The sequence below is a fragment of the Chiloscyllium plagiosum genome, unplaced genomic scaffold (assembly GCF_037043375.1).
Source record: "Chiloscyllium plagiosum isolate Xiang-an unplaced genomic scaffold, Cpla_swu_hap1 HiC_scaffold_26, whole genome shotgun sequence".
In the NCBI taxonomy this organism is placed as follows: Eukaryota; Metazoa; Chordata; class Chondrichthyes; order Orectolobiformes; family Hemiscylliidae; genus Chiloscyllium; species Chiloscyllium plagiosum.
This window is the reverse complement of record NW_028270164.1, coordinates 25,953,303-25,980,746: the sequence shown is the minus strand read 5'-3', so window position 1 is coordinate 25,980,746 and position 27,444 is coordinate 25,953,303. Positions and strand designations below refer to the sequence as shown.

Genomic DNA, 27,444 nt, shown 5'->3' with positions numbered 1-27,444 from the left:
TGCTAGAGATCAATCATCTAAATGCAAGAGTTCCTCAGGATACTATATGAGGCGCAACCATCTTTGTTTGCCTCATCAATGACGTCCTTCATAAGATAAGTGGCGGGAATGCCTGATGATTGTTGTACAATGTTCAGTGCTGTTTACCATTTTGCAGATACTGAAGCAGGTGTGTCCATATTTAGTAAGACCTGGACAACATTCCAACTTGGCCTCATTAGTGTAAGGAACATTCATCTCACACAAGTGCCAGCCAATAACTATTACCATCAAGAGAGAATTCAACCACCATCTCTTGATGATCAGTGGCATCACAATTGCAAAATCCCCTACTATTCAGATCATGGAGTTAAAATTGCCAGAAACTCAACTGAGACAGCTGTACAAATATTATGGGTATAAAAACAGGTAGAAGCCTGGAATTTTATGGTGAGTAACTCATTTAATGACTCCTCAAAGCTTGTCCAATATCTAGAAGGTACAAGTACTCAATGTGATTGAATACACTCCACTTGCCTGTATGTCTGCATCTCCAAAATGACTTGAGAAACTTGACCATTTCCAGGACAAAGCAGGTGGTGTAATTGCAACCCATCCAGCATCTTCAATAATGCCCAGTGATAGCAGTGCATACCATCTACAAGATGCATTGCAATGAATCATCCTATTTCAGGATTTCAACCCTGAAATTACCCCCTAAATGAAACGGTGGGTCGACTTACAGCATGTGGACTGCAGTGATTCAAGAAAGTAGCTCACCACAACCTTCTCAAGGCCACCCAGGGTTGGGTAATAAATGTTCACAGCCATGTTCGCCCACGTCCCAAAAGACTGTTTTAAAAATGCAAAAAATGTTGCAGCCAAGTAGTGAAGAATTGAATGCAGCCAGTCCCTTTTATTGTTATTCGACGTAAAATGGTAATGAATAAGAAGGTATTGAGGATGTTCGAGTGATTGTTTATTTAAAAAGTACTTTTGTTCCTCAAATAGTATTTGCAAAGGTTAAAAGATAATACTCGGCTTTAGTAATTGCTATTAATGACTTCATTCATATTTGCGTGTAGCTTTTATGTTATTCATCACCATTTCAAAGGGCCTCTTGGCATCTCTCACTTGTTTCCAACGCACTGAGACAGACAGGTATCATGTCCAATATAAACCACTCTCGATATGTAAATGATGCTCACTTATCAAATTCAGACAAGGTGGGAGAATTTTACTTCAGTGTGTTTTGCAGATATCAAAAGTAGAATCTCTGAGAATACATTGTTATATGCAGATAGGTATGTCTCAATATAAAACACCATCCTGGTTGTTAAAGCATTATTGTGCATTGCTCTCTTCATTTAATCTTTAGATGATTGTCATCTGTGATCATTTGTTTAAACTTCCAAGGTGTTTTCTTTCTTCCTAGTCCATCCATGATGCACTTTGTTTTCCAACTTTACCACTTCTTAATCAATAATTTATGGCCAGACCTCTAAACATAAATTGAGATGGAGCTAGGAGATTCAACTACAAGTTTCGGTTTTCTCATTTGAGTGAAGGCATCTTGCTGTGTTAAAATAAATACAACCAAGACCAATAAACAAAGTATATCTTGGAAAATGCAACAGGAATGACTAACAATATGGCAAAGCAGCAAAATAATATTCCTACACAGTCACGCATGTTTCTCACTCTTATCATTCAATATTATTTTAAAGTTAAAGGCACCCAAGTAAGAGCTAAGAATTAATCCATTTCTGAAAGCAAGAGCCAACTGTTGATTTCTGTATAGTATTAAGAGTGTTTTGATAACACGGGCAGCAACTCCAATGTGACATTTCAGAGGTAGTAAGATTGTGTCTCTAAATCAATTCAAGGTAAATTCCATTTCCTTAAGTAATTTAGAAATACGTTTCGTGTTTATCTATCAACATAAATCAAAGTATCAAAGATATTGATTCACCCAAAGCTCATATGCTGAGAGGAAACAATTGCATACTTAATAACATGTACCTTGCCAATCTGCTAACAGCTTTCCTAAGCAGTCAGTTCCTACTTCTCTTCCTGACTGTTTGCCTGAATATTCAAGATGACATCCAAAGTATTTCAGTCATCACTTTTGACCAGGGGTTCATTGTTAGACTCTTTGTGTTCAAATGCTCATGCAACTTTAATGAACAGAAATAATTTTAGAATGTTTCCAAAATTTCAAAATTGTTTTCTTAGTTCTTATGAGCAGAATTAAAATAAAATGGAGTTGTTATTTCCGTCATTTTACCAGTTTACTGCCCATTTCTAGAGAGGACATGTCTGTGTAAAGTGGTGAAGGCCCATTTGAGTTTTCCCTTTCTTGAGTGCTACATGATTCCCAGGACTTTGTCAACTCATCAGGAGGCTATCGGCCTGAAATAGGTGATGTTCAATATTCTCAAGTGAATAAGGATTCCACTAAGTTACTGTGGTTTCCCCAGTGCAACTAAGAACACAAAGATTGTTGATGAAAAGAAAACAAAGTATGAACAGTTGAATCATTTGATGATTGTCAAGTTATGACAAATGGGCTACGGTAAGGGTCAGTGCTTGGTTCTTAGCTGTGTACAATTGATATCAATGGTTTCAATGCGTTGACTAATGGACGTTGTGACACAATAGTAATATGTCCCTACCTCTTGAAACTGAAGGCCTGGTTGCAAGTCTCATCTGCTCCAGAGGTGTGTCACAACACTGCATACTCCACCCATTTTTTTATTAAATAGCAGCACTCCATATTTCTGACAAGAGTTTCCATTCACAGCTTCTTCAGAACTGTGAAACTGTCCCAGAACCAGAAGTGGTGAGAAAGGAAAGCAGACCAGGCAGGTGGAGACCAGGCCCTGAGGGATTGCTGGAGTAGGTCCACAGTGATTGAAGGGAGATTGATTCCTAGGAGTGAGGGAAGGTCAAGTCCATAGTGGGAAATGGGTGTCAGCTCCCGAGAGCTAATACAAGTCAGCTCTGGAATAGGTGAAGTGGAGCTTCACATCTGGCATAGGTGTGAGGTGAGATGTTGGGCAGTAAGAAGACGCTCAGGTCCAGAGCGGGTGAAGGGTTTTGGTCCAGCACAGGGTCCTGGATAATAAAGAATGGTCAGGTCTCAGAGGTGTGAATAGGGGATCAGGTTTTGAGTAGGGGAATGGGGGTGTCAGAGTCAGAGAAGAAGAAGAGGGGTTCAGTTCTGGAGTGGGATCTCTTGACTGAAAGTTGCTTCATTTGAACAATCTGAAGCCTCCAATTTAAAAATACATTTCTTCCAGGCATTGGGAATTGACCTGAGGAATCTTCAGTGCCCTGTGCAATTCATTCTGAGTGTGGTTTGAAGCAGATTCCCCAGGGTGCTCAAGCACAGTATCAATGCTGGAGAATCAACTCTCTGACCATCATTTCTCAACTCTAAACAAACCATTTTTCACATCTTGGTTTCCTGAATTTCGGTCACCCCTCTCTATTGTGCTCATTCAATCAAAGAGCTATTCCAGTAGTAGAGGACTAAATATGTCTTCCGTCAAATGCATAGAACCCAATGGAAACTGTTCCTGGAGTACCGAGTGCAGGTTTGATCATTACCCAAGGAAGGATGGAGGGTTATTGCCATAGAAGGTGTGCAGGGGAGTTCACCAGACTGAATGCTGGGATGGCATGTTTGTCTTATGGGCAATGATTGAAGAGATTGGGTCTTTATTCTCTCGAGTTTAGAGAATGAGAGGTGACCTCATTGTCTAGCTCTTTAAGAATGCTGTCTGTTTCAGCCAAGATGCAGAAAAAGATGTTTCCACTGGCTAGGTGTTTTAGAACAAGGGGACTCACTCTCAGAATAAGATACACAAATATGTGTGCACTTGCACACACACACTCATGCATGCACGTACAGTTTCAGTACAATAGACAGTGAGTTTGGTATTTTAAGTGGTGTTGTATTTTGGATGAAATATTAAACAGAAGCCCCATCTTCTCAGTTGACATAAAAGATCATACACAGTAATCTTAAAGAGAGCTGGAGAGTTATTCCCTGTGTTCTGATTAATATTTACCCCATAGTCAACAATGCAAAAATAGATTACTTAGTCATTATCATACTGTTGTTTAATAATGGTATAATTTCCATGAAATCATCACCATGCTGCCATTTGAAACAAATGATTTGAATTGACCTGTTAAGATCTGTGTCAAGTTTGGTGGGACTTGTGAACCCAGAAATTCTGGCCAAGAAGTAAGGGTGCTACCACAAGATTGAGGTCTGCTTATTTTTACCCTTCCTAGTCCCCTGGTACTTAATATTTGAGATGGTTCACAATATTGCTGGTTGTAGCATTACAGTCTTTAAAATTATCAGCCTATCTTTGTTCTCTTTTTCTCATTCTACTTATCAGGTTGGAAATTATGATGGTCTCATTATCAAGAAACAAGTAGCTAGATTTATAGAACTTTGTTTTCTCTGTTAAAAGTAATATATAAATGGAAGCTGTTATTGTTGCAAATTGATTGATGAGAGTCATTCTCTTCCAAGATTCCAGATCTTCATCAAATATTGAATGCAAAATAGTTAAAATTTGATTTTGAATATTATAAGATCCACGTAAATATTAACTTCCAAAGAATTATTTGGTTGAAAATGGAATTTGATGCAGTTTAGCAGCTTTTGCATTTTGTGATGCTACATAGTGTGGGTTGAAAATTAAGTTTGCTGTTTGAGAGGTATTGCAATATTGTGAGTTTTCTCATTGTCTGGAGGGGACTTTATACTCCGGTCTGACCAGTTACTGATCATCCATGAGTCATTCTGCAGAATTTTTTTTCCAACCACTCATACATTTTTATTTTGATTTTGTTCATCAGGTGCTTCTGGCTTTTTTGAATCCCAACAACAATGCCCTTCCTCTTCCTGCCTTATCAACCCCATTAATGAAAAGTCTTCATCCTGGGAGCATTACTCAACTGCAGCGTGAATGACTTTTTGCTTACTTTCTTGTTTTACAGTGTTGCATTCTCTTCATTCTTTAAAATGTAGAAATCATAGAAATTATTCAAATAATCATCCTTGTTATATTAGCAACATTAGCAATATTTTTTCTTCTAGTCAGTCACAGCATTTTGTTTACACTTGTTCTGTTGTTATTCATTGTGAACAGACTATTTAGTAGCATAGGTTGGAATTACACACACTTGGGCTGGAAGCCTGAAACTGCTGGTTCCCTGTCTGCTCTCTGCTTTAAATATCTGTCACATGAACCACTCAATATTGCTTCCAATGGGAGACTTTGATTGTCCAGGTTTCATGCATTGTATGTACATATGCAATCATTTATCTCTTTTTGAGTAGGTGTGAAAGGATATCTACGTTTTTGTATTTGGAAACAAATGGTCAATTTTTTTGCTGTCATGAATATGAAAGGTAAACCAGTTACTTGCAGAGATCTTTGCTTTAGTGTTTTTAATGGAAGATATATAGAAAAAGACATGAGACTCCAGATCCACATTAATACAGTTGATTCTTAACTGTCCTGTGTCCAAGTGGGAATCGACAGTAAATGCTGGATTGATGTCTTCATCCCGTGAATTAATGTAAAAAGTTGTTCAAAGGACTGCTTGGTTCTATTTCAATCAGGAATTTTTACTATCATGTATTGTGAGAGTTGGTCTTCCAGAATGGTGGTTAAGTAATGAGGGATGTGTCAGGCTATGTAATTGCTAACTTGTTATGCTTCTGCTGAAGGGTCAACAGCAAATCGTACATGTCCATTTGTGCACTGCTGCATCTGTCTCGTTTAGAAACTTAGAAAGTGGGTACAAAAGTTGGCCATTCTGACTTTGAGCCTGCTCCGTCATTCAATATGATCCTGGCTGATTATCCAACTCAGTCCCCTGTTCCTGCTTGCTCGCCTTCCCTTGATGCCTTTAGCCCTAAGAACTATGTCTAACTCCTTGTTGAAAGCATTCTATGTTTTGACCTCAAATGGTTTTTGTGGCAGAGAATTTCACAGGTTCACCACTCTCTGAGTGAAGAAATGTCTCCTAATTTCAGTCCTAAAAGGTCGACCCTGTATCTTTAAAGAATGAGATAAGGAGACCAAAACTGCACACAGTACTTCAGGTATGGTCTCAGCAAGGCATCCCTGTTGCTGAACTTAAACCCTCTCATTGTGAAGGCCAACATACCAGTTGCCTTCTTCAATTCCAGTGGACCTATATGCTTGATAATAATAAGATACATGGGTCTTATTGCAACTCCCCCTTTCCCAATTTATTGCCATTCAGATAATAATCTGCTGTCCTGTTTTAGCTATCAAAGTAGTTGACCTTACATTTATCCACATTTTGCTTCATCTGTCTTGCATTTGTCCATTCACTCAATTTGTCCAAATCACATTGAAGCATCTTTGTACTGTCCTCACAGTTCACCCTCCCATCCAGTTTTGTGTCATCTTCAAACTTGGAGATATTATAGTTAGTTCCTCATCTAAATCATCAATATATATTGTGAATGGCTGGGTTCCAAGCAGTCATCTTAGTAGTACCCCCCAGTCACTGTTTGCCACACAGAAAAAGACTCACTTATTCCTAATCTTTGTTTCCTGTCTGCCAACTAGTTCTCGATCCACGATAGTATACTAGCCCCAGCCCCATGTGCTTTAATTTTACATGTCAATCTCTTCAGCCAGACCTTCTCGAAATCCTTTTGGAAGTCCAAATACACCAACTCCAGTGAATGTCTATCATCATCTACTATCCACATCCTCAAAAAATTCCAAAAGATTTGTCAAACTTGTTTTTCCTTTCATAAATCCATACTGACTCTGTCAGATCCTATCACTGTTTTCCAAGTTCACTGCTATTAAATCTTTTATCATGGACTCAAGCATTTTCCCCACTGTTGTGTCAGGCTAATCAGTCTGTAATTCGCTATTTTCCTCAACCTCCTTTTTTAAATAGTCAAGCTACATTGGCAATCATCCGATCCATAGGAACTGTTCCAGTATCTGTAGAATCTTGAAAGATGTCAATCATTGCACTGACTATTTCTTGAGCCACTTCCTTAAGTACCCTGGGATGTAGATTATCGGGCCCTGGGGATTTATTGGTCTTTAATCCCATCAATTTCCCCAACCCATTTCCGGACAATTATTGATATCCATCAGTTTCTCCTTTTCACTGTACCCTCTGTTCCCCAATGTTTTTGGTATGTTATTTGTGCCCTTCTTTGTGAAGGCAGAACCAAATTTTATCCTGAGTTAATCTGCAATCTGTTTATCTCCTCATTATAACTTCCCCTGTTTCTCACTGTAAGAATGTTTGTCTTAACTCATCCTTTTCTGTTCACACACCTATTGAGGCTTTTTCTATCAGTTTGTATGTTCCCCGCAAGTTTTCACTGGTTATCCCACCACAGAACTGGTTCCAATATTCCAGGAACCTGAATCCCTCCCCCTTGCATCATCTCTCCAGCAACACATTCATCTGATATGTCCTGCTGTTGCTACTTGCACATGGCACTGGGAGCAATCCTAAGATTGCTACCATTTGAGGCCCTACTTTTAAACTTCAGATTTAACTCCGATTTAATATTGTGACTACACTGTTTGCTGTAATGCTGTTATAACTGACATTGGCAACATAGAATTTGTTTTAATTTACATGGCTTTAGAATCTCAAACAATTGTGATATATGGTTGTTTAGAAATGTGCAAAGGATCAGTATGGACTTGTCAGACCAAATGGCCTGTTTCCACACTGTAAAGATTCTATGAACATCCACAAAGTTCAGTTTTTAGTTTCTGTTCAATTCTGTCACACGTTTTGTGATGACCAAACAGGGTACCAACAATTTCCAGCTTGTCTCTCGGAACTAATGAACTCACTCATCAATTTATTACAAGAGTCAAAAATGTCAGCTATAATCTTGATTCAAAGCAAAGATTACTATTTATAGAAAAAAAAATCAGAATTCATGTGGAATAGTTAAGGCAAGGAACATTGATGCATTTAAGGAGGAGGCAAAAGTGAGGACTGCAGATGCTGGAAATCAGATTAGATTACTTACAGTGTGGAAACAGGCCCTTCGGCCCAACAAGTCCACACCGACCCGCCGAAGCGCAACCCACCCATACGTTTACCCCTTACCTAACACTACGGGCAATTTAGCATAGCCAATTCACCTGACCTGCACATCTTTGGACTGTGGGAGGAAACCGGAGCACCCGGAGGAAACCCATGCAGACACGGGGAGAACGTGCAAACTCCACACAGTTAGTCGCCTGAGGCGGGAATTGAACCCGGGTCTCTGGCGCTGTGAGGCAGCAGTGCTAACCACTGTGCCACCGTGCCGCCCATCAGAGTCCAGATTAGAGTAATGCCGGAAAAGCACAGTAGGTCAGCATCCGAGGAGCAGGAAAATCGACATTTCGAGCAAAAGCCCTTCATCAGGAATGAAGCAGGTCAGGCAGCATCCTGCTCCTCGGATGCTGCCTGACCTGCTGTGCTTTTCCAGCACCACTCTAATCTAGACAGCATTTAAGGAGAAGCTAAGTAAACTTCTGTGACAAATGATTGGAAGGATATGTTGATAAAATTGATTAGGAAGGTGCTCATGTTGGGTATAAGCACCAGCAAAACTTACTGGCTATTTCCACGCTATAATTCTACATTATGTTTTCTTTCAGCTAAAATCATTTTTTTAATTATTATGTCGACAGAAAATAATGATAATACGGTGCATTTGTGAGCCTTGATTAATTATTCCCAATATTTTGATAGGTTTCCTCTGCCATTTATCAATTTTTAAAGAACTCATCAGTTTGGATGATTCAATAAGAGGTCTCTACAATAATTAAATTCAACTTATTTTACATCAGCATTATTGACCATTATTCTGACTCGATTTTAGTTTTTTTCTTCACAGGAAGTAAAATGACAAGAGAAGAGAAATTGAAATACGTTTTAAGTGTAATAGATAGATGTGATATAAGAACATATTTTTAAATAGAAAACCAGATTAATTTTGTTTTATTTCAGTGCACTGATTCTAAAATAAATCAACAAATGTTACTATGTTTCGAACATTAGACTTCACATTTCCAATTAAAGTGAAGGTCAGGATGAGAACAGTTGTCAATGTGTTTGAGAATAACTGAAGAAGAACCTTTAGTGTACTGGTGATATCACCTGTAGATGTTAGTCCAAATATTATATATCCTTTGAGGTTTTGCTTTAACATTAATCCATTCTCCATTAACCGTACAGCATATGAACATTAAGAATACGGTCTTTAGCTCCTCAATGATCACAGTGCTAAGAAATCAGTTTATATATGTAAATATGTATTTTTTTCTGTTTCTGTGTCATATTTCACATGTAAGATTCACAGAATCAAACCGTTTGGCTCAAACAGTTAATGGCAGCTATTCTGCTCCAATTACATCTTCTCACACCTTTCCTCATGTAAGAAATGTATGTCCTCATTTTTCTTCAGAAAATGTGATACATCATGCTTATTCGTTTGTAAATGTTTTGACCCTTTCATAGGTGTATTCATGTCATCTTACAGAGTTTTGCAGTTCTCCGTAATGTCAGCTATTGTTCCTGATTGAACAATATGGATCCAGGACCATTCTTCATGAGATCTCATGTCTTACTTTCTGCCATTTGAAGAGTGACATTTTAACTCTACTGTCTGCTTTGTCCTTAAGCCAGCTAACTATCCTGACTTCATGCTTTGACATTATTTATCAGCCTGTTTGGATTAGACTAGATTCCCTACAGTGTAGGAACAGGCTCTTTGGCCCAACACAATGGGCAATTTAGCATGGCCAATTCATTTACCCTGCACATCTTTGGATTGTGGGAGGAAGCTGGAGCACCCAGAGGAAACCCACGCAGACACAAGGAGAATGTGCAAACTCCACACAGACAGTCGCCCGAGGCTGGAATCGAACCTGGGTCCCTGGTGCTGTGAGGCAGCAGTGCTAACCACTGTGCCACCATGCTGACCTCTTGTTATCTGATAACTTATTGAATGGCATTTTGAAAATCTTATTGCAGACTAACGTTAATTTCTAACTGCTATCTTCTATATCATTCCAGCCAGATTCCTTGAGAGATATTGCAGTCAACTTTAAATGAGGCCCAGGTTATAAAATGACCTGCGACCTATGGGTGGTTCCCATCATTGGTATCTGTTTGGCTTTGAACTTAGCTTTTGATCTGATATCTTCTCATTCAGCATGACAGCCTGTTTCCACCTACCTTAAACTTCAGTGTAACCAAAGCTTCACTGCCCATAAATTAGTTTATGCAGAAAGACCTTCACCCAAATTCACTTCGCTTGTTTATCTGCCTTGGACTCCTAGATGAGGAGTGATTCAAATGTATTTTTTTGTCCTCGTGTTCACATACTTCCAATGCCTCATCCTTTCCTGTCTTCACAAACTGGCTAGAACTCTGTATTCCTTTACTTCTGGTCTCTTGTATAGCTCTGACCTTCATGGCCATACCCACGGTTGTCTAGGCCGTGGAATTTCACCAATAAATTCTCTCTCTCTCTCTCTCTCTATCCCCTCCCAGAATGCTCCTTCAAAATCCTCCTACCATGAGTGACCATTTGGTTGTTTAGTTTAATTAGTGTTCATAGCCCAATATCAGATTTTGCCTAATAATATGTATGTGAAGTGCCTTGGAATATTCTTAAATGTGAAAGGTTCGATGTGACTGCAAATTGATGTTTGCTCACATTCTGCATTCCTGTCCCAGATTCAAGTCTATAGTCTGTGATTTCCTCAGAGTTACTCCCATTCTGTTGCTTTGAACTCACCAAGAGAGCAGGAGAAATCTTATTTATATTCATTTCTGGCAATAATTCTGGGCTTGCACGAAAATTCTGAGTTAACACAATTTATTGGATTTTAAAAACATATTTTACATTGAATAATTACACAATACTTTTGCCATCTTTTTCTTAAAGTGTTTGTCAATTATTTTGTATTTCTAATGGGAACTTCATAAGACCATACCATTATGAAATTAAGTTTCACTCACTCATTTTTGCCTTCTCTTTGCATTATCTTTTTCTACTGCATAGATCATTTTCTACTGCATAGATCATTATTAAATTCCTACAGGAACTCCTGTTTATTATTATAGCCTGCTTTTATAGTCAAATTTATTATTATGTCAGTGGTGAATTTATTTTACCTTCAGTCACTTCAGCACTCCAGTCACTTCAGTCTTTAGTAAAAAGGAACCTTAAGGCAAGTGATAAAGACTCATTTTCCATTATAGATGTAGAACTGTGATATAATCTGATTTTAAACAAAGAAACTTTTGTCAATGCAGTGTTCAGTCAATTATAACAATATTGGTTTTGAGACTACATAGTCCATTGAACAAAAGCTGGAGCCCATTAACTTCCAATCTTAAATGTAATTGCTCCAGAGATTTAGCAACTGCTTTTTATACACAGAAGACCCTGTTGGTACAAACCAAGACTTGTATACACACTTTTAAACTTATTTATACCTGAGATAGGAAATTATAGAATACATGTGTGAAATTTTATGATGTGTGATATGAAACTTATCAAGGAGTGGCAACGTAGAATTATTATTCAAAGAAACATAGATGAAAGAAAATGTAAAAAGTTATTTATACCAAGATGGGAAATCATAGAATGAATTTGTGAGATTTTATGATGTGTGGTATGGAACTTATCGAGTGGCAACATAGAATTATTATTCAAAGAAAAGTAGTTGAAAGAAAATGTAAAAAGTAGGAAGGCAGGACAGAAGACATAAGTTCAGGATGTAACAAGATGGATTTCTGACAAATACCAGTAAATATTTTATCAGGTACAACCAGAACATGGAACATGCTCATATCTAAAATACTAACTTAGCCTAAATCTATCTAGTTATTACGAGCCAGTAATATCATTGAATTTGTTCAAAGGAGAACCAAGGCAGATCTTTTTTTTCTATATATGCTCTCTTTTTCCTAGAATTGGGTAACTTGAATCTTTTAATGGTTAGGATAATCCATGCGGTTTATGGATAATGGCTTTTACACAACTAAAAATTATAATGTCATTATTGCAAATTTATGCTGTCATAGTCAACATTTGTTTGACAGAAGCTCATGTGAATAGTATATGTTTCAAATGTCATGGTAGTTAGAGAATTAAAAGAGGCAAAATGGGTTTTGTCTAATGCTTGGTCCATAATCACCATTGGTCCACACTAACTGGAAAACACAAGGCTTTGCCCAAAATTGGCACTATTTACATGAGTTGATTGAGCTGTCAATCCCTGTTACATCTCCATTATAAGCTTCCCAACTGTAGCAAACTCAATTTTGGGCTGTTTACAATATTAATTAAGGTCTTAGATATATTAAAAGGATAATGTTGGGGTCTTGTGGTTCTGAAAGGAATGCTCCAGTTCCTCCAAGTGTATGAGAATTATTCTTTTTGTTTAGGCTGCTGAAGAATCTTGAGCATGTCAGGTCCAGAATTAATCTGCATTGTCAGTCAATTTAGATATGATTTGAGCCTAATCTCCTTCACCTGGCTGTTACCTATCCCACTATGTTGCCACCAATATGTTTGGCCTGGATCAGGTACAGTTGAGGCTTCTTAAAACTGGACCTGCACTTGGCCATTTCACATTTGGGCGCAGAGATCCAATTTCTACCGCAGTGTTTCAATGCATCATCTCACTTCAGTTCAAAATATGGATACGGCTCTTCTACATTTTAAAGTACTTGGTTCAACCATAGCTGCTCACTCCCATTATGAATTTACACATGTATTTGGAAGGATTCAACAAGTGAAATGCAAGAATGCTATATATCTGCAGCTTGTGATGTGAAAGTACGTGCCCTTTATCCATGGTTTGCATCATCTCATCTAAAACACTGCAACCAGGAATGAAATTCTTCAATATTAAGAAAGTAAGCTACGACTCAAATTGCATCAAGAAATCATAACTTCCAAATTCATATGCTGCAATTGAGTTTGTGGTTCCTCATTTACAAAACAATGCAGTTTGCATGATTTAAGAGTATTCTCTTCCATCCCATGTGGACCAGTAAAGCTGTAGGAATTCTTCCTTACTTCCATACGTAGGATGCTATGATTAAACCTTTTTGTGACATGGTTATCCTCTGGTAGAATATAATATTGAGATAAAAATTATTGCAGAGAAAAGGTTCTTGTTAGGTGTGGTAAGTTTCACAGGATACTAAAATTAAGTGAAGAAGGGGTAAATCTGATCTCGTCTTTCTAATTCCTTCAATTGGTTACAACGTGTTTTGACTTCTTTTACCATACTAGTAACTCTCACTTCGATTAAAACACATAGTCAATTACAAGGTTTTCTTGATTGATTGAAAATATTATTTTATTACTAACCCTGAAAAAAGTCTTCGAAATGTGACATCAAAAATACACATAAGCATTGGTATAAAGTTTAAAATGGACCTAGTGTCTAATGTGAAAAGTATACTCAAGAACAGGCAGTTTAAAAAGTCTTTTACCATTCTTGAGATCATGATTGTTTAATTGGTGCCTTGTTTCCTCAGCAGTGGCTGTTTATGCTTATCCTTGATTTGACAGTGAATGTTCCTTTAATTTGCTTTATTATCAGGTGCTTTTTATTAAAGGGAGAGAGAGAAAGGTATGAAGCCCACAGTTCAGCTGTTACAACTCCACCATTTTTTTCTTTGCTTTACCCCAATAGTATTACCTAAAATACTATTCATTTATATTGTTATGACTGACAGATCTAGTGTACTGAAAATCAAAACCTGCTTTGCCGGTGTTGTCACAAAAGTTAAAGGTTTTAAAATGTAGACAAAGTTCCCCAATTTACCTGAGCCTCAGATGCAAGCTTATAGAAAGCATGGACCAAGTTTCAGTACTGAGCAATAATCACTATTCATTACAAGTAATTTAGTCTGTAGCTTCAGGTAAATAATTATAAACATCAGCATAAAATATTATTAATTTTTAACATTCTAACCTCTTTATGAACTCCATCTTGCACATAATCAAAAACAAAAATGGCTTTATTGCCAGAATGGAAAATTGGGAAAGAAATTTCAGTAACTTCTGTGCCAAGATTCTGTCTTTGAGATGATCCGTATGACCCTTCTGCTAGCCAGCACATTGCTTTAGTCATCTTTTTCTGAATGCTTCCATTGCTTAATAAGAGACACAAGGTAACTGGTTCTTTCTTAACAATTCTCTGACTTTTCAGTTTAAAGTCACAGCTTACAACAGGAGGAAAGATTTTTTTTTATTGAGATTTACACTGAATTTTGAGTGCAGAAAGATTTCTTTCCAGCTAGGGAAGAACAGAACATTTCTCTGTCTTTAACTTCTAGCAGTTCAGATATCTGAGAACCAATCACATAGCTGTTGGCAGGAAAAGAAAATATCTCTAGTCCATAGACCAATCAATTTCTTGTTGTGAGCTAAAGCTGTATCTAATATCCCTCAGATCTAAATTGGCTGCAGTTCAATCTCCAATTACTGCTTGTTCAAACAGTTATATGATGCCTATAATGGGTATCAGGCTAGTTGTTTTTGAAAACATGCAGCACCTTTTTTAAAACCAGGTTTTAAAACTGTTCTTTCTTATTTCAGTCCATAGGTTTTTTTTTAAATCCAGCACTTAAAAGACACTGTGTTTACAAAATGTTCCCTGGCTTGGTTGGATAATCTGCAGGCTCCTTTCATCCAAATATATGAAACTTCCAGAAAGGTGTCAATCAACCAAAAGATATAGATCTGAGTGACTGGTTTAATTTTTTAAAAAGTAAACATTTCATGAGATGGTTTAAATTGATGAGATGATCAGTGAGGCCATCTTAACTTTTTTTTTCCCTTTTGAAAATTTATTTAGCTCATGAACTGTCACAGGTATTTAAAGGTATTAAAATCACTGAAGTTGAAAATTAATAATTCATTTTGCCACTATTGTAACAAGGAAACTCTGAAACTCAGATCAATTGACTGAAATAATTGTCACTGATTTGTTTATCTATTCCCAAATTATTCAACAAATAAAACTTTTTTTTTAAAACCAATAAAACCAAGCATCCCACACAATATTTTCCTTATAATTACACCGTGAAGCATTGGTTAACCTCTGTTTCTAATTTGCATTGTCTAAAATATTCAAAATTATATGACCAGTTCACTTCAATGAAATTCCAATTAACTCAGCTGAAATTAGAGAAATTGTCTATTAATTAAAATGAACTTAAATAATCTTAAGGATTCTGCAAAAGTCATCGTTCCATTTGTTCCCCACCATTTTAAGGATTTTGCAGGAATGTTATCAGGGGTGGTAGCTCTTTCTGTCCTGAACAAGGTAAATGATGCAAAGAGGCTAGAAGTTCCCATTTACCTTGTTCAGGTAGAACAAGGTATTGGACTGAAGGTAACTATGCCTAATGGGATGTAATGTGTCAAATGGGCATGTGCTCTGGTGGGAAACCCAAACCAGAAAAGCACCCCAGAAGAAATGAACAGGTTTTCTTATGGAAACATATTCTGGCTCAACATAAGAGGCAAATACTCAATGGAATTAAGATCACAGGTTAAGGGAATTGTGAGAGATTTTGGAGAGTGTGGCTAGACAGCTTCTCCAACTGACAGGCGGGTGCTGGATTTTCCCACATTGTGAGATAACCAAGTGTATATTGGAGATGCATGTGCACTGATGCTGACATCAGGCAGACCCATGGAAAGTAAGTGTCCTGTGACCGATTTGCCAAACTGTGATGAGTACATTGTTGAAGGCTCCTGGCAGCTACAAATCTGACAGGTCCACCAAGGTTATTTCTCCTCTCTCGTCCATTTTCAAGAACATTTGTTTGTTTGAAACGAAATTGTTAATGGGAGTTGATTTTATTTACCTTCAAAGATGTTTTCTCCATTTAAAATTGGGCTAGTTCTTCAGTGGGGAAAAATATTCACAAGTCATTGTCACCCCACGTACCCTCAGATCACATTCGCCACCTTTATGACCCCACACAAACCTAAAATGAACATACAATGTAGAGCAAGCATAGGCCATTCAGCCTATCAAGCTTTCTGCACTAACCAAAAAGACCAAGGCTGTTGCGATTGTTACCTCAAAGCCACATATCTGCCTACCCCGACAAACATTTGCATCTTTGCTTAGCAAAGAACTGTCTGATCCGCCTTAAATATATTCAAGAAATTTGCTTCCACCACCTTATTAGGAAGAGAGTTCTAAAGACTCAAGATATTCTGTGAGAAACAAATTTGCCTCATTACTGTTTTTAAAAGGGCAACACTTGATTTTAAATAATGAGCCCTGAGTTCAAGGTTTTCCTGGAAGAGGAAATATCCTCTCCATATCTATCCTGTCAAGTCCTCTCAGGATTTTGAAGGTTTCAATTAAGTGACCTCTTACTCTTCTAAATGCTGGTCATACCAGCCAGTCTCTGAACATTTTAAAACATATTGCAGCAATTCATTGGCAATGACAGTAATATTCTTTGAAACCGATAGCCAAGCTCCATACCCATGAGGACAGCCTTAACCGTGACCTTGGGTTCATGTCACACTATATCTCACTGCCAGCATACTGTTAGGTGTTTGCAAAATCTTCCTTACTCTTCTGTTTTGACACCATCACCTTGATGACTTGTTATTATCTCTTTACCTTAATTAGTTTGTGCAGTTTTGGATTACTTGTTATTTTGGTTAGATCCTCGTCATGTGACTCTTATACCTTGCATGTTATTCCAGCTATTTAGTTTGTCCCTAGCACCATCTTATTTTTGATTTTTTGTAATTATCTCTCTGCTTTAATTAATCAGATCATAGGTGATCCCTTCACTTGTTATTCAGCTGTTGACACTTTACTCGTACTGTCTGACACTTTTGATTGCCTGCAAAGGCTTGTAATTCAGCCTGTCAACAATCCACTGTCACCATTTTGTACTATCTTTTGACATCCTTAATTAACTGGAATTATCTTAAAATTATCTCTCCACCTATAAATTCTGTGCCTGTGCGCTTCCCTCCACTTCACCTGATGAAGGAGCAGCACTCCAAAAGCTTGTGATTTCAAATAAAACTGTTGGACTATAACCTGGTGTAATGTGACTTCTGACTTTGTCCACCCCAGTCCAACACTGGCATTTCCACATCAGTAGTATTCTTGCCTTTGATGCACAATTTCCTGGGTTCAAGCATCTCAGTATAGAACCTAGACACTTAAATTACATTGTTCACAGTTTTATTCTTTAAATGCAGCTAAAGCCCCTTTCATCTCATTTGTTAGATGTTGGGATTGTTGAAAGGATGTTGCATCCTCTGGTCTTCTGACCAACATATGTGTCAACTATGGCACAAGAAATATATCCACTGGCTTTCTGTGTAGTTTATTGTTTATGGGATCTTCATGTGAACCCATTGAGTGCATTATTTGGTTACATAGAAAAGATCACATTTTGACATATTTAATTTCTTTAAAAACATTTTGGTCATCTTTATATAATCATAGTTAGCTAAATGTGTGATTTATTTCTTTCAGCCATCAGTAAAACTGGCAGAACATTTTAAACAAAATTATTTATTCTAGTTTTATAGTGTGCTTTATTATGTCAATTTCAAAGTCTCAAAGTCTACGATCTAATAGGAAGGGGATCAAACTGGTACAATGAATTATTAAATTGCCCGTTTATTTATAACATCAAATTAAATACAGCCCAGACTGATGGAATGAATATGCTATAAACATTTATTTCACTTCAAATTCTGAGAGTCATTTTCCATTGCCAGCAATAAAGTAGCCCAAAATTGTCCAAACTTGGAAGTAAACCCGCAGTATCTGTGATAGACCGACAAAAGCCCAGCTGGTATGACAAACGTAAATATTACCATTGCCCAATGGAAATACTCTTACCTGCTTAAAGTTATGTCATAATGTTTTTTTCTGTAGACATTTGTAATCTGGTTAATCAAAATTGCTGACATTGACTCTACCTGCTCGAAGTACAAACCTATTCCAATTTCATATCTTAATAAGCAATAATTAATTCAAAAAGTTTAAATGCATTCTGCTTGTGATTTTCTTTGTGAGTTATGAAGATACACTCTTGTGGAGATGTGGCATAGACCTGTGTGAAGTTTGAAATAAAAACCGAAACTGCTGGAGAAACTCAGCAAGTCTAGAACATCTGTGGGAAGAAAGCAGAGTTATTAATTCAGTTACCGATGAAGAATCACTAACTCTGCTTTCTTCCCACAGATGCTGTGTTTGTCTAGTAATTTCTGTTTTTGTTTTAGATCTCAAGCATTCACAGTTCTCCAAATTATTTTCCTGCATGAGATATCTTTAATTGAACAGAATGTTGTGATTGCTACCCTTGATAGTTATGTACATAATGTTAAATTTCTTATTCAAATAGGTAATAAATCAAAAAAAGAAAATAAAGAAGAAGAAATATGTTAATTCAGGAACAGTAAGTAATATTCTTCTACATTTGGTCACTAGGGCTATATTTCATGTGGGTGTTCTTTGAGGTTTTGCACTATCCTGTGAATTTTCTCAACTATGGTATGTATGGTTTTCATTATAACTAATGGATCAAATTTCAGAAAAATAACTACCTACAATAAATAACTGTGGAATTTTTATGAAGAGATATTTGACAACCACAAAGGTTAAGTCAGTTTTCAAAGGCCAGAAAGATTGTTCAGCAGTTATTATGATTTAGTGCACCATTAAAAGCCTTAATAAACAAGGCGGTTTTCTTCTGGGGACTCCTCACAGCAGTATTAAATAAATATGAATGGGACATTGTCAGCACCGCTTTATTGATGTTTTTGTCTCTGGGTTCTTCAGCAGAGAGAGGGGGATTGATGACAGCAACTACAAGCTTTTCATACACTTTACTGCATATGTGCAGGTACTAGAACTTGCAATCAGTTTGACAGTGCAATGATGGGATGCATTGACATTTTCACTATCATTACAACACAGGCCTTGCCCTGCAGGGTGGCACAGTGGCTCAGTGGTTAGCACTGCTATCTCACAGTGCCAGGGACCCAGGTTTGATTCCACTTTTGGGTAACTGTCTATGTGGAGTTTGCACGTTCTCCCCATGTCTGCTTGGGTTTCCTCCAGGTGCTCCAGTTTCCTCCCACGGTCCAAAGATGTGCGGGTTAGGTGGATTCGCTACGGGAAATGCAGAGCCCCAGAGTTAGGATACAGGGTGTAGGTGTAGGTGGGATACTCTTTAGAGGGTCTGTTTTAACTTAATGGGCTAAATGGTCTGCTTCTAGACATTAGGAATGATGTGATGTCCAGCATACCTCACATTGATCATTGTCATAAAACCTTTTTCATACTCTATGCAGTAAGTAATGAAGAAATTCAACATTTGAGAAGGAAACTCATTAGATATCAAATTTTGTTAAAAACAATAAAGATAAATCTACATTTGTCATATTTCTTTCACTTTAAGTCATTCTGAGATATCTGAAAATTAACTGTTGTGAATAATTCAAGATTCCCTGCTTCCATCTATGGAAACATAATATTCCCATTATTTGATCATTTGTCATGTAACAGGTTAGAAGGTATCTGTTCCGATTTTAATTTACATGGGGATAACCAGAAAAAATTAAGGGGAGATTTTGTGGAGAAGTTCAAAATTAAGAGGGATTTTGATAATATAGATCAGAAGAAATGTTTTCCACAAGCAGTAAGATTGGTAACCAGAGGATGTGGATTCAAAATGATTCACAAAAATTCATGGAGATGATGAAGATATTATTTGTAATCAAGCAAACTATGATTATCTCAAATATACCAACAAAAAGGATGGTGAAAACAATAGTATTTGATAATGAATAGTATTCAATAGTAAAAGTTCTATTTTAATTCAAAACCTAAAAACTTGCAGTACTAAGGGGTGAAATCAGGGGAGTAAGATAAATTGGATAACTCTTTAAAAGAACTTACCCAGTCACTATGGATTGACGAGCCACCATTTATACTGCAGGTTTTGTCAATTGTTTGGCATAATGCAACAGTTATTAACATTCAGAAATAGGTGCCTAACTTTTATTGTATTAGTTAGTTGAGTGCAAAGACATAACTGTGTTGCAGAGCAATGCAACTGCAGATTAAGTGCTTAATATATGTGCTTAATATATGGATTTTGTATAGGTGTGCGGCCCAACCAAAACCTCCACAAAACCAGTTCTGAAACTCAATTTGAATGACCACCTATCTTATAAATAAGCATGTATTTATTTTATGCAAAAGCTTTTTATGCTATCAATTTGGGTAAACTTTTCGATGATAAGCAATTGTGCCAACTTTTTCACAAGACAGTTTTGTCTTCTTTCAGTTCACCATATTTTCCCTTTCCCTCTAGGTTACATTGTTATCTTTCACAGTTGAATCTGAGCATACATTCCTCGATTATATTAAAGGAGGGTGAGTAAATTTTGAAATTAGTTGGATACAGATGCAATGTAATACGATTGTTGGTCAAAATCTTTTTTTCTTGCAAAATTGATTTATGTTCCTGGAGGAAGAAGACTCAGAAGAATATAATGTGATGCATGGGCTGTGATGCTCAATAATATATGGTAAGTTAATAGGGGGTGAACCTGTGTAGATATGTTTGAAGTTTTGATCCTTGATAACAATTGGCTAACAAACCATATAGAACTGCCTTAAATAGCGTTCCATGAAAATTGTCTATCGTATTAATCAAATTGAAATCCCATCTAAGAGTTCAAAGTTAAATCAATTTGTATAAAACTCAAAGTTTAATTAATGAAGTCTAAGATATTAAATTTATTTTGATTTTTTGCACAGACAAGGTTGGTTGCTAGGACACTACAGAAATTAGTTAATATATTCAAATAAATAAAGAAATATGAATAATGATAAATATGTCTCAGTTTGGTTTATATTTAGGTGTGCATTGATACATTCTTAGGTTTATACAATGTCATCCTGATTCATTTCTAGCACTTTTCCGTAACCAAATTGATTTCTGAGATGGCAGAATTGACATACGAGGAGAGATTGAGTTGCTTAGGATTGTAATCAGTCGGGCTTGAAGAATAAGGGTCGCTCTCATAGAAACATTTAAAATACTAACAGGACTAGACAAATTAGATGCGGGAAGCTTTTTCACGATGGGGAGGGAGTCCAAAACCAGGAGTCATTATTTAAGAATGAAGGGTGAAACTTTCAGGAGTGAGATCAGAAATATTTTCACACAGAGATTGGTGAACCAGTGAAATGCACTATCGCAGAAAGTGGTTGAAGCCAAAACATTGTTTTCAAGAAGGAGGTAGATATAGCTCTTGTAGCTAAAGGGATTCAGGGATATGAGGGGAAGGTGGGATCAGGATATTGAGCTCAACGATCAGCCATGATCACATTGGATGGCAGACCAGACTTGAGGGGTTGAATGGCCTACACCTGCTCCTATCTTCTAAGAATCACAGGTCATAGTTTCAAGCTCCTCTACAGGTTTTTAATGCACAATACTTCAACAAAGTAGAAGTATACAATTTTGTTGAGATATTGAACTAAGGGGGTCTGCCTAGCCAGGTGGCTATAGCCTAACCTGGTTTGTGATTTAGGGGATGGTTGAAAAATAATACCACTAAATCAATAGATTAATTAGCTATTCATCTCAATTAATATTTTTTGGATTTAGCTGTACATTGTTGCATATACCGGCATTACTGTAATCTTGGACCCCCGAAGTATTTGGTTTTCAATCACTGCAACTGCCAGAGAATGTGAATTATAAATCTAGTTTTTTTTAATCCAAATATCTTTCTGCAGAAAAATAATGGTTGTGATGAAAACATTCAATGAAGGAAATAATCATTTATCAACAAAGGCAACGTTAAATATATTTAAGTGGGAATTTAAATTTGGAATTGCTTATTTTCTTTTAATATTTAGCAATTATTAATAAAGACATTTATATAACACTTAAAAGTTTAGATAAGCATGATCTGAACCATGTATGAGAAAATATATCTGACATGTTGGCTTAAGATGTAGAAGAGTATTATGAAAAGGAGACAAGCAGTGAAAAATTATAGTTCTGAAGTAAAGGTAGAAAAATAACACATTTTTGAACAGTAATCTCGTAATGATTTTCAAGATCAAAAGCGATTTTGTGTGAATGAAAAATGATGTGTTGTTTCTGCTGTATTGGTAGCCTTGTAATTGAGGGAATATTCAAAATATCAGATTACCATTAGAAATTCAAAAGAAGAGACTGGAAAAAAGGAAGGTGATGGCCTAGTGGTAAGATTGGTGAACTATTAATCCAGAGATCAGAGTAATGTTCTGGAGATCTGGGTTCGAATCCCACAATGGCAGATGGTGGAATTTGAATGCAACTATAAAAAACTGGAGTTAAGAGTCTAATGGTGACCGTGAATCTGTTGTTGATTGTCAGAAACCCATCTGGTTTACAAATGTCGTTAAGGGAAGGAAACTGCTTACACATGATTTCAGCAATATGGTTGGCTCCCAACTGCCCTCTGAGTAATTAGGGATGGACAATAAATGCTAGCCTGGCTGTTGACATCCTACTCCTGTTAATGAGTGAATAAACAAAAGAAGAATTCAAAAACTGTGGAATGTACTACCACCAGAAGAAACTGATGCATGAGACTCAAACAAAATTGTGCATGGATATGAAAAGGAGGTCTTTTTAAAAAAAAATCAGATAGTCCTTCGTGTGTTATAATTTCTAAGAAATTGAGTATGTGTGAGATGTACCAAACCTTATTGGTAAGTGCATTGGATAGCAAATCGAACTGCTAGCCCATACTTTGCTGTCAGAATCATGGTGACACTAATGTTACTCACTATTACTTATATGTAAGTGCTACTACAACTTTATGTAAGAGCAGATGCATCTAAGCATTACTGTTCCAATGCCATTATTTGCACAAAACAGCTTCGTGCTGTCGAGCTGAACATTGAAATTCTTTGAGTGACACATAGTTGCTTTGTTTGCATGGTGGATTTTTAAAAATTTATTCACATGATGAGGGCATCACTGGCTAGGCCAGCATTTATTACCCACCCTTAATTGCCTGGAGAGCAGTTAAGGGTCAGCCATAATACTATTGATCTGGAATCACATATACGCTAAGGATAGCACTTTATGGGCATTAGTAAAGCACATGGTTTTTCCAACAATTGGCAATAGATTCATGATCATCATTAGACTTTTAATTCCATTTGTTTTACTGAATTCAAATTCTACCGTTTGTGGTGGTAGGATTCAAACCCGGTCTATTACCTGCACCTCTGGATTAACAGTCCGGTAATATTATCACTGGGACATCAACTCCCTGTCCACCTTTCATTAACAACAGAGAGTTAAATCTTGCATTTCAGTTTCCTTTATACCATATGGTAACTGTTTATTTCTGACAGTTAACCACTCTGGCACTGAAAGTTAACCATTAACTGTGGAATCTCATTCCTTCAGGTTTCCATTGTGACAAATTTAAAAATGGAGGGGTTTTTTTAGTGAAATGGATGACCTTTTTCTTTCTGTCTCTTTCTCAATCCAGACTCACTTTCCCTCTTTGTTTCTTTCTATTCCTAAATTCACCCAGTGTAGCATACATTTCCTTCTCATGTCTTCTCCTGTTAATTTCTTAATCCTTCAATATCATTTGTAAAGGAGACGCACATTGCTGATGCTGGTTCCAGCTGCCTATTTTGCCTTGCAGCACTGTTATCAGTTACTTTCACTAATCCACTGTAAAAGAAAATCTAGAATCCTCAACACGCAAGGGCAGATCTAAGTAATTACAGGCACAATAGATTTCCTGCTGCTACAAATTATGACCTCTGAGTTTTTATGTAAATTAAGCAGACAAAATTACACAGAGTAGATGCTTTACTTGAGAGTTACGAAGGAATCCCAGTTTTAAAAACATCTTTTAAGTTGTATGAATGCAAATTTTCAATCAAGGTGTTAACTTTGCAGAACTATTTAAGTAATTTCATGACCACAGGAAACTACTCAACAATAATGAGACTTCCTACAGTGCATAAATTGAACAGTAAAAGGAATATTTCACAATCAGTATCACTTGACTAAACAATCCAGACACTGAGTAATGTCATTAATGTGATTTTTTTTGTACTTTGCTGATGCTATATAAAATAGTCTGAGATTGTGGTAAAAATAATGATGAGACAATCAAAGTTCAATTTTATTAATGTGATGGAAGTTATCACTGACAGTTCTATCAAAGGGAGGCATTGGCATAAGTGTTATTGTCAGTATTAATAATCCAGCAGCTTGGGCTAATGCTTATGGATACAGTTAGGAGATCAAAGGCTTTGGGGAAAAAAGCAAGAAAGTGAGGTTGAAGATTTAGACCAGCAAAGATACATTGAATGGCAGAGCAGATTCAATGGGCTGAATGGGCATGCTCTTGTCCTATATTTTATGGAAATTATACAGATAGTACAGCATTGGCCCAAAAACCAATGGCAAGCCTAGCCTGTCAACCCTATAAAGTCCTCCTTACTAATATCTGTGGTCTTATGCCAAAGCTTGGAGAGCTGTCCATAGAAAGTCAAGCAACAACTTGATACAGTCATGCTGACAGCATCATTAACTTAGAGACAGTGCTCAGGAGACCACCTTCATCATCTTGGAGTATGATCTGTAATACTTGGTGTGAGTTTGCCTCGATCAAGATATTTTACCTGTGTGGCAATGATTGTGATATCTCCTGTAAGAAATTGGATATGGATATTGTGCTATTGAAAAATCTACCAGACACTTATTACAAATCATTAGTCTGTACAAGTATTACATTCCTCAGACATGTAAGTGTCTGGACTCATAATAGCCTGCAAATTTACAACAGAACAGCATGCTTCAAATTTTGCGACCAGTGATTTGAGCTAAGATAGAGTATGAAATTTTCAAACCCTCTGGTCATATGCTCTGATGCAGTGCTGATGTCATGAGCATGTCTGATAGTTATACTGACATACTAACAATTCAACATAACACAACAGCCCTGGCAGGACAGATCCACCAAAAGTGGCAGCATTGTGGTAGATATTTTCCAAATAACCTGTTCACAGATGTTATTACACACTTCTGAAGAAGATGAGACTTGAACCCAAGCCTCTTGGTCCAGGGGTAGGGACACTACAATTGTATCACAAGAGCCCTAAAAGGGATTTGAGCTTACTGCAGTGAACTGCTTGCATACAGACTGAGGTTCCTTGACACTCAGTGCTGCACTCAAACAGGGAATACAGTCAGGAGGGAATTTCCCTGGGTGTCCTCAACATGGACTCTGTACCCCATAAATCTTCATGGTAGAAACCTTAATCTAGGCAAGGAAGCCCCCTCGCCCCCTTACCACACTTTACCCAAACTATTGCTGAGTCAGTACTCATCTATGTTATACCAGTAGGAAGGAGCATTGAATGTGCGACTTCAAAGTCCCTCAGCAAGAACGGCTCCGTAGCACTACTACTGATCAAACTGACTGAGACCTAAATAACATAGCTGCAAGACTGGGTCTGCAGCAGGTGGTGAGAGCCAACAAGAGGGTAAAATCTGCTTGACTGCACCCTCACCAATCTACCTGTCACTGATGCATCTGTCAATGACAGTACAGGTAGGAGTGACTACTTGACAACCTTCATATTGAGGATGTGTTTCATCAGGTTGTGTAATATTACCACTGCCCTAAATAGGATAGGTATTGAACAGCCATCAACTGTGGGCCATCAGCAGCAGCAAAATTGTATTCAACCACAACCTGTAATGTCATGGCCCGAAATTCCCCCACTCAACCCAATACCAGCAAGATCGGGATCAATCCAGGTTCAATGAAGAATTAATGAAAGCCTGCCAAGTGTAACTCCAGGCATACCCATAAATGAGATGTCAGCCTCTAAAACTACAAGATGAGACTTATTGCTGCAAAACAGTGGAAGCATCATGCAATGGATACAACTAGGAATCAGACCTGTGCTCTATTCCTATCAGGCCCAGTCTGAATGGTAGCAGATAATTAAACAGCTGTGGGAAAGGGGAGGACCTACAAATCCCCACATGATCAAAGATGAGAGCCTGATGTATTTTTAATCACCCAAATCTGGAAGTGCCAAATGAATCTTTCATCTTGGCCATGTCCTGAAGTCCATCGTATAACAAATACCAGTCTCCAAACAGTTTGATTCACTCTAAGAAATAGTTGAAGGCTCTGGATACAGCAATGGCTATGCACCCTGATAACATTCTGGCAATAGTACTGAAGTCTTGTCCTCCAGGACTAGCCAGCCCTGAGTCAACCTGTCTCAGTACAGCTGTGACTGGCAAAGCGCAATATTGCCCAGCTATGTCATGTCTGCAAAACGCAGGACAAATCCAATCTGACCAAATATCACTCTGTCATTCCACCCTCAAATATTCAGCAAATTAATGGAAGTGGTTGTTGGCCATGCTGTCAAATAGCACTACATTAGCAATAATCCACTTGCTGGCATCAGTTTGAGTTCCTCCCTGGTCACTTAGCTTTTAACCTCATTACAGCCTTGGTTCAAGCAAAGACAAAAGGGTTGAACTGAAGAGTAGATGTACTACCATTGACATCTTGACTGTATGTGACTGTCTATGGCATTAAGGACCCCCAATAAAACTGAAGTCAATGGGAATCAAGAGGAAAGGTCTCCACAATTTTAAATCATTCTGGCTCAAAGAATATGGTTGTGATTGTTTGAGGTCAAACATCTCAGTTCAGAACAATGCTTCAGTAGTTCCTCAGGGCAGTGTTGTAGGCTATAATCATCTTCAGCTGCTGCATCAATGACCTTCCATCCATTAGATGTGGGCATATTTTCACTGTTTTTTGCATAATGTTCAACATCATTCATAACTCCTCAACCGTGGGCGGCATGGTGGCACAGTGGTTAGCACTGCTGCCTCACAGCGCCAGAGACCCGGGTTCATTTCCCGCCTCAGGCGACTGACTGTGTGGAGTTTGCACGTTCTCCCCGTGTCTGCATGGGTTTCCTCCGGGTGCTCCGGTTTCCTCCCACAGTCCAAGGATGTGCAGGTCATGTGAATTGGCCATGCTAAATCGCCCGTAGTGTTAGGTAAGGGGTACATGTAGGGGTATGGGTGGGTTGCGCTTCGGCGGGGCGGTGTGGACTTGTTGGGCCGAAGGGTCTGTTTCCACACTGTAAGTAATCTAATCTAATCTAATCTAATCTAATCCTGGAGGTTGCCAATGACTAGAACTGGACTCACCTTGTATAGTAGCTACAAGAGCAAGTTAGGGGCTAGGAATACTATAGTGAGTAAGCTGACTTCCCAAATCCTGTCCATCATCCACAA

The 27,444-nt window shown here is 37.6% G+C and overlaps 1 protein-coding gene across 3 annotated transcripts in view; it reads left to right on the top strand.

Moving 5' to 3' along the window:
* The window catches only part of LOC122563195 (copine-8-like), a 664,955-nt gene that overhangs the window by 512,582 nt on the left and 124,929 nt on the right, over window positions 1-27,444 (top strand). For all 3 annotated transcript variants that reach the window (XM_043716737.2, XM_087973593.1, XM_087973594.1), the window contains exons 13-14: window positions 18,463-18,516; window positions 20,440-20,501. In XM_043716737.2, coding sequence (XP_043572672.1) covers window positions 18,463-18,516; window positions 20,440-20,501 — 116 coding nt within the window. The remainder of the gene's footprint in view (window positions 1-18,462; window positions 18,517-20,439; window positions 20,502-27,444) is intronic.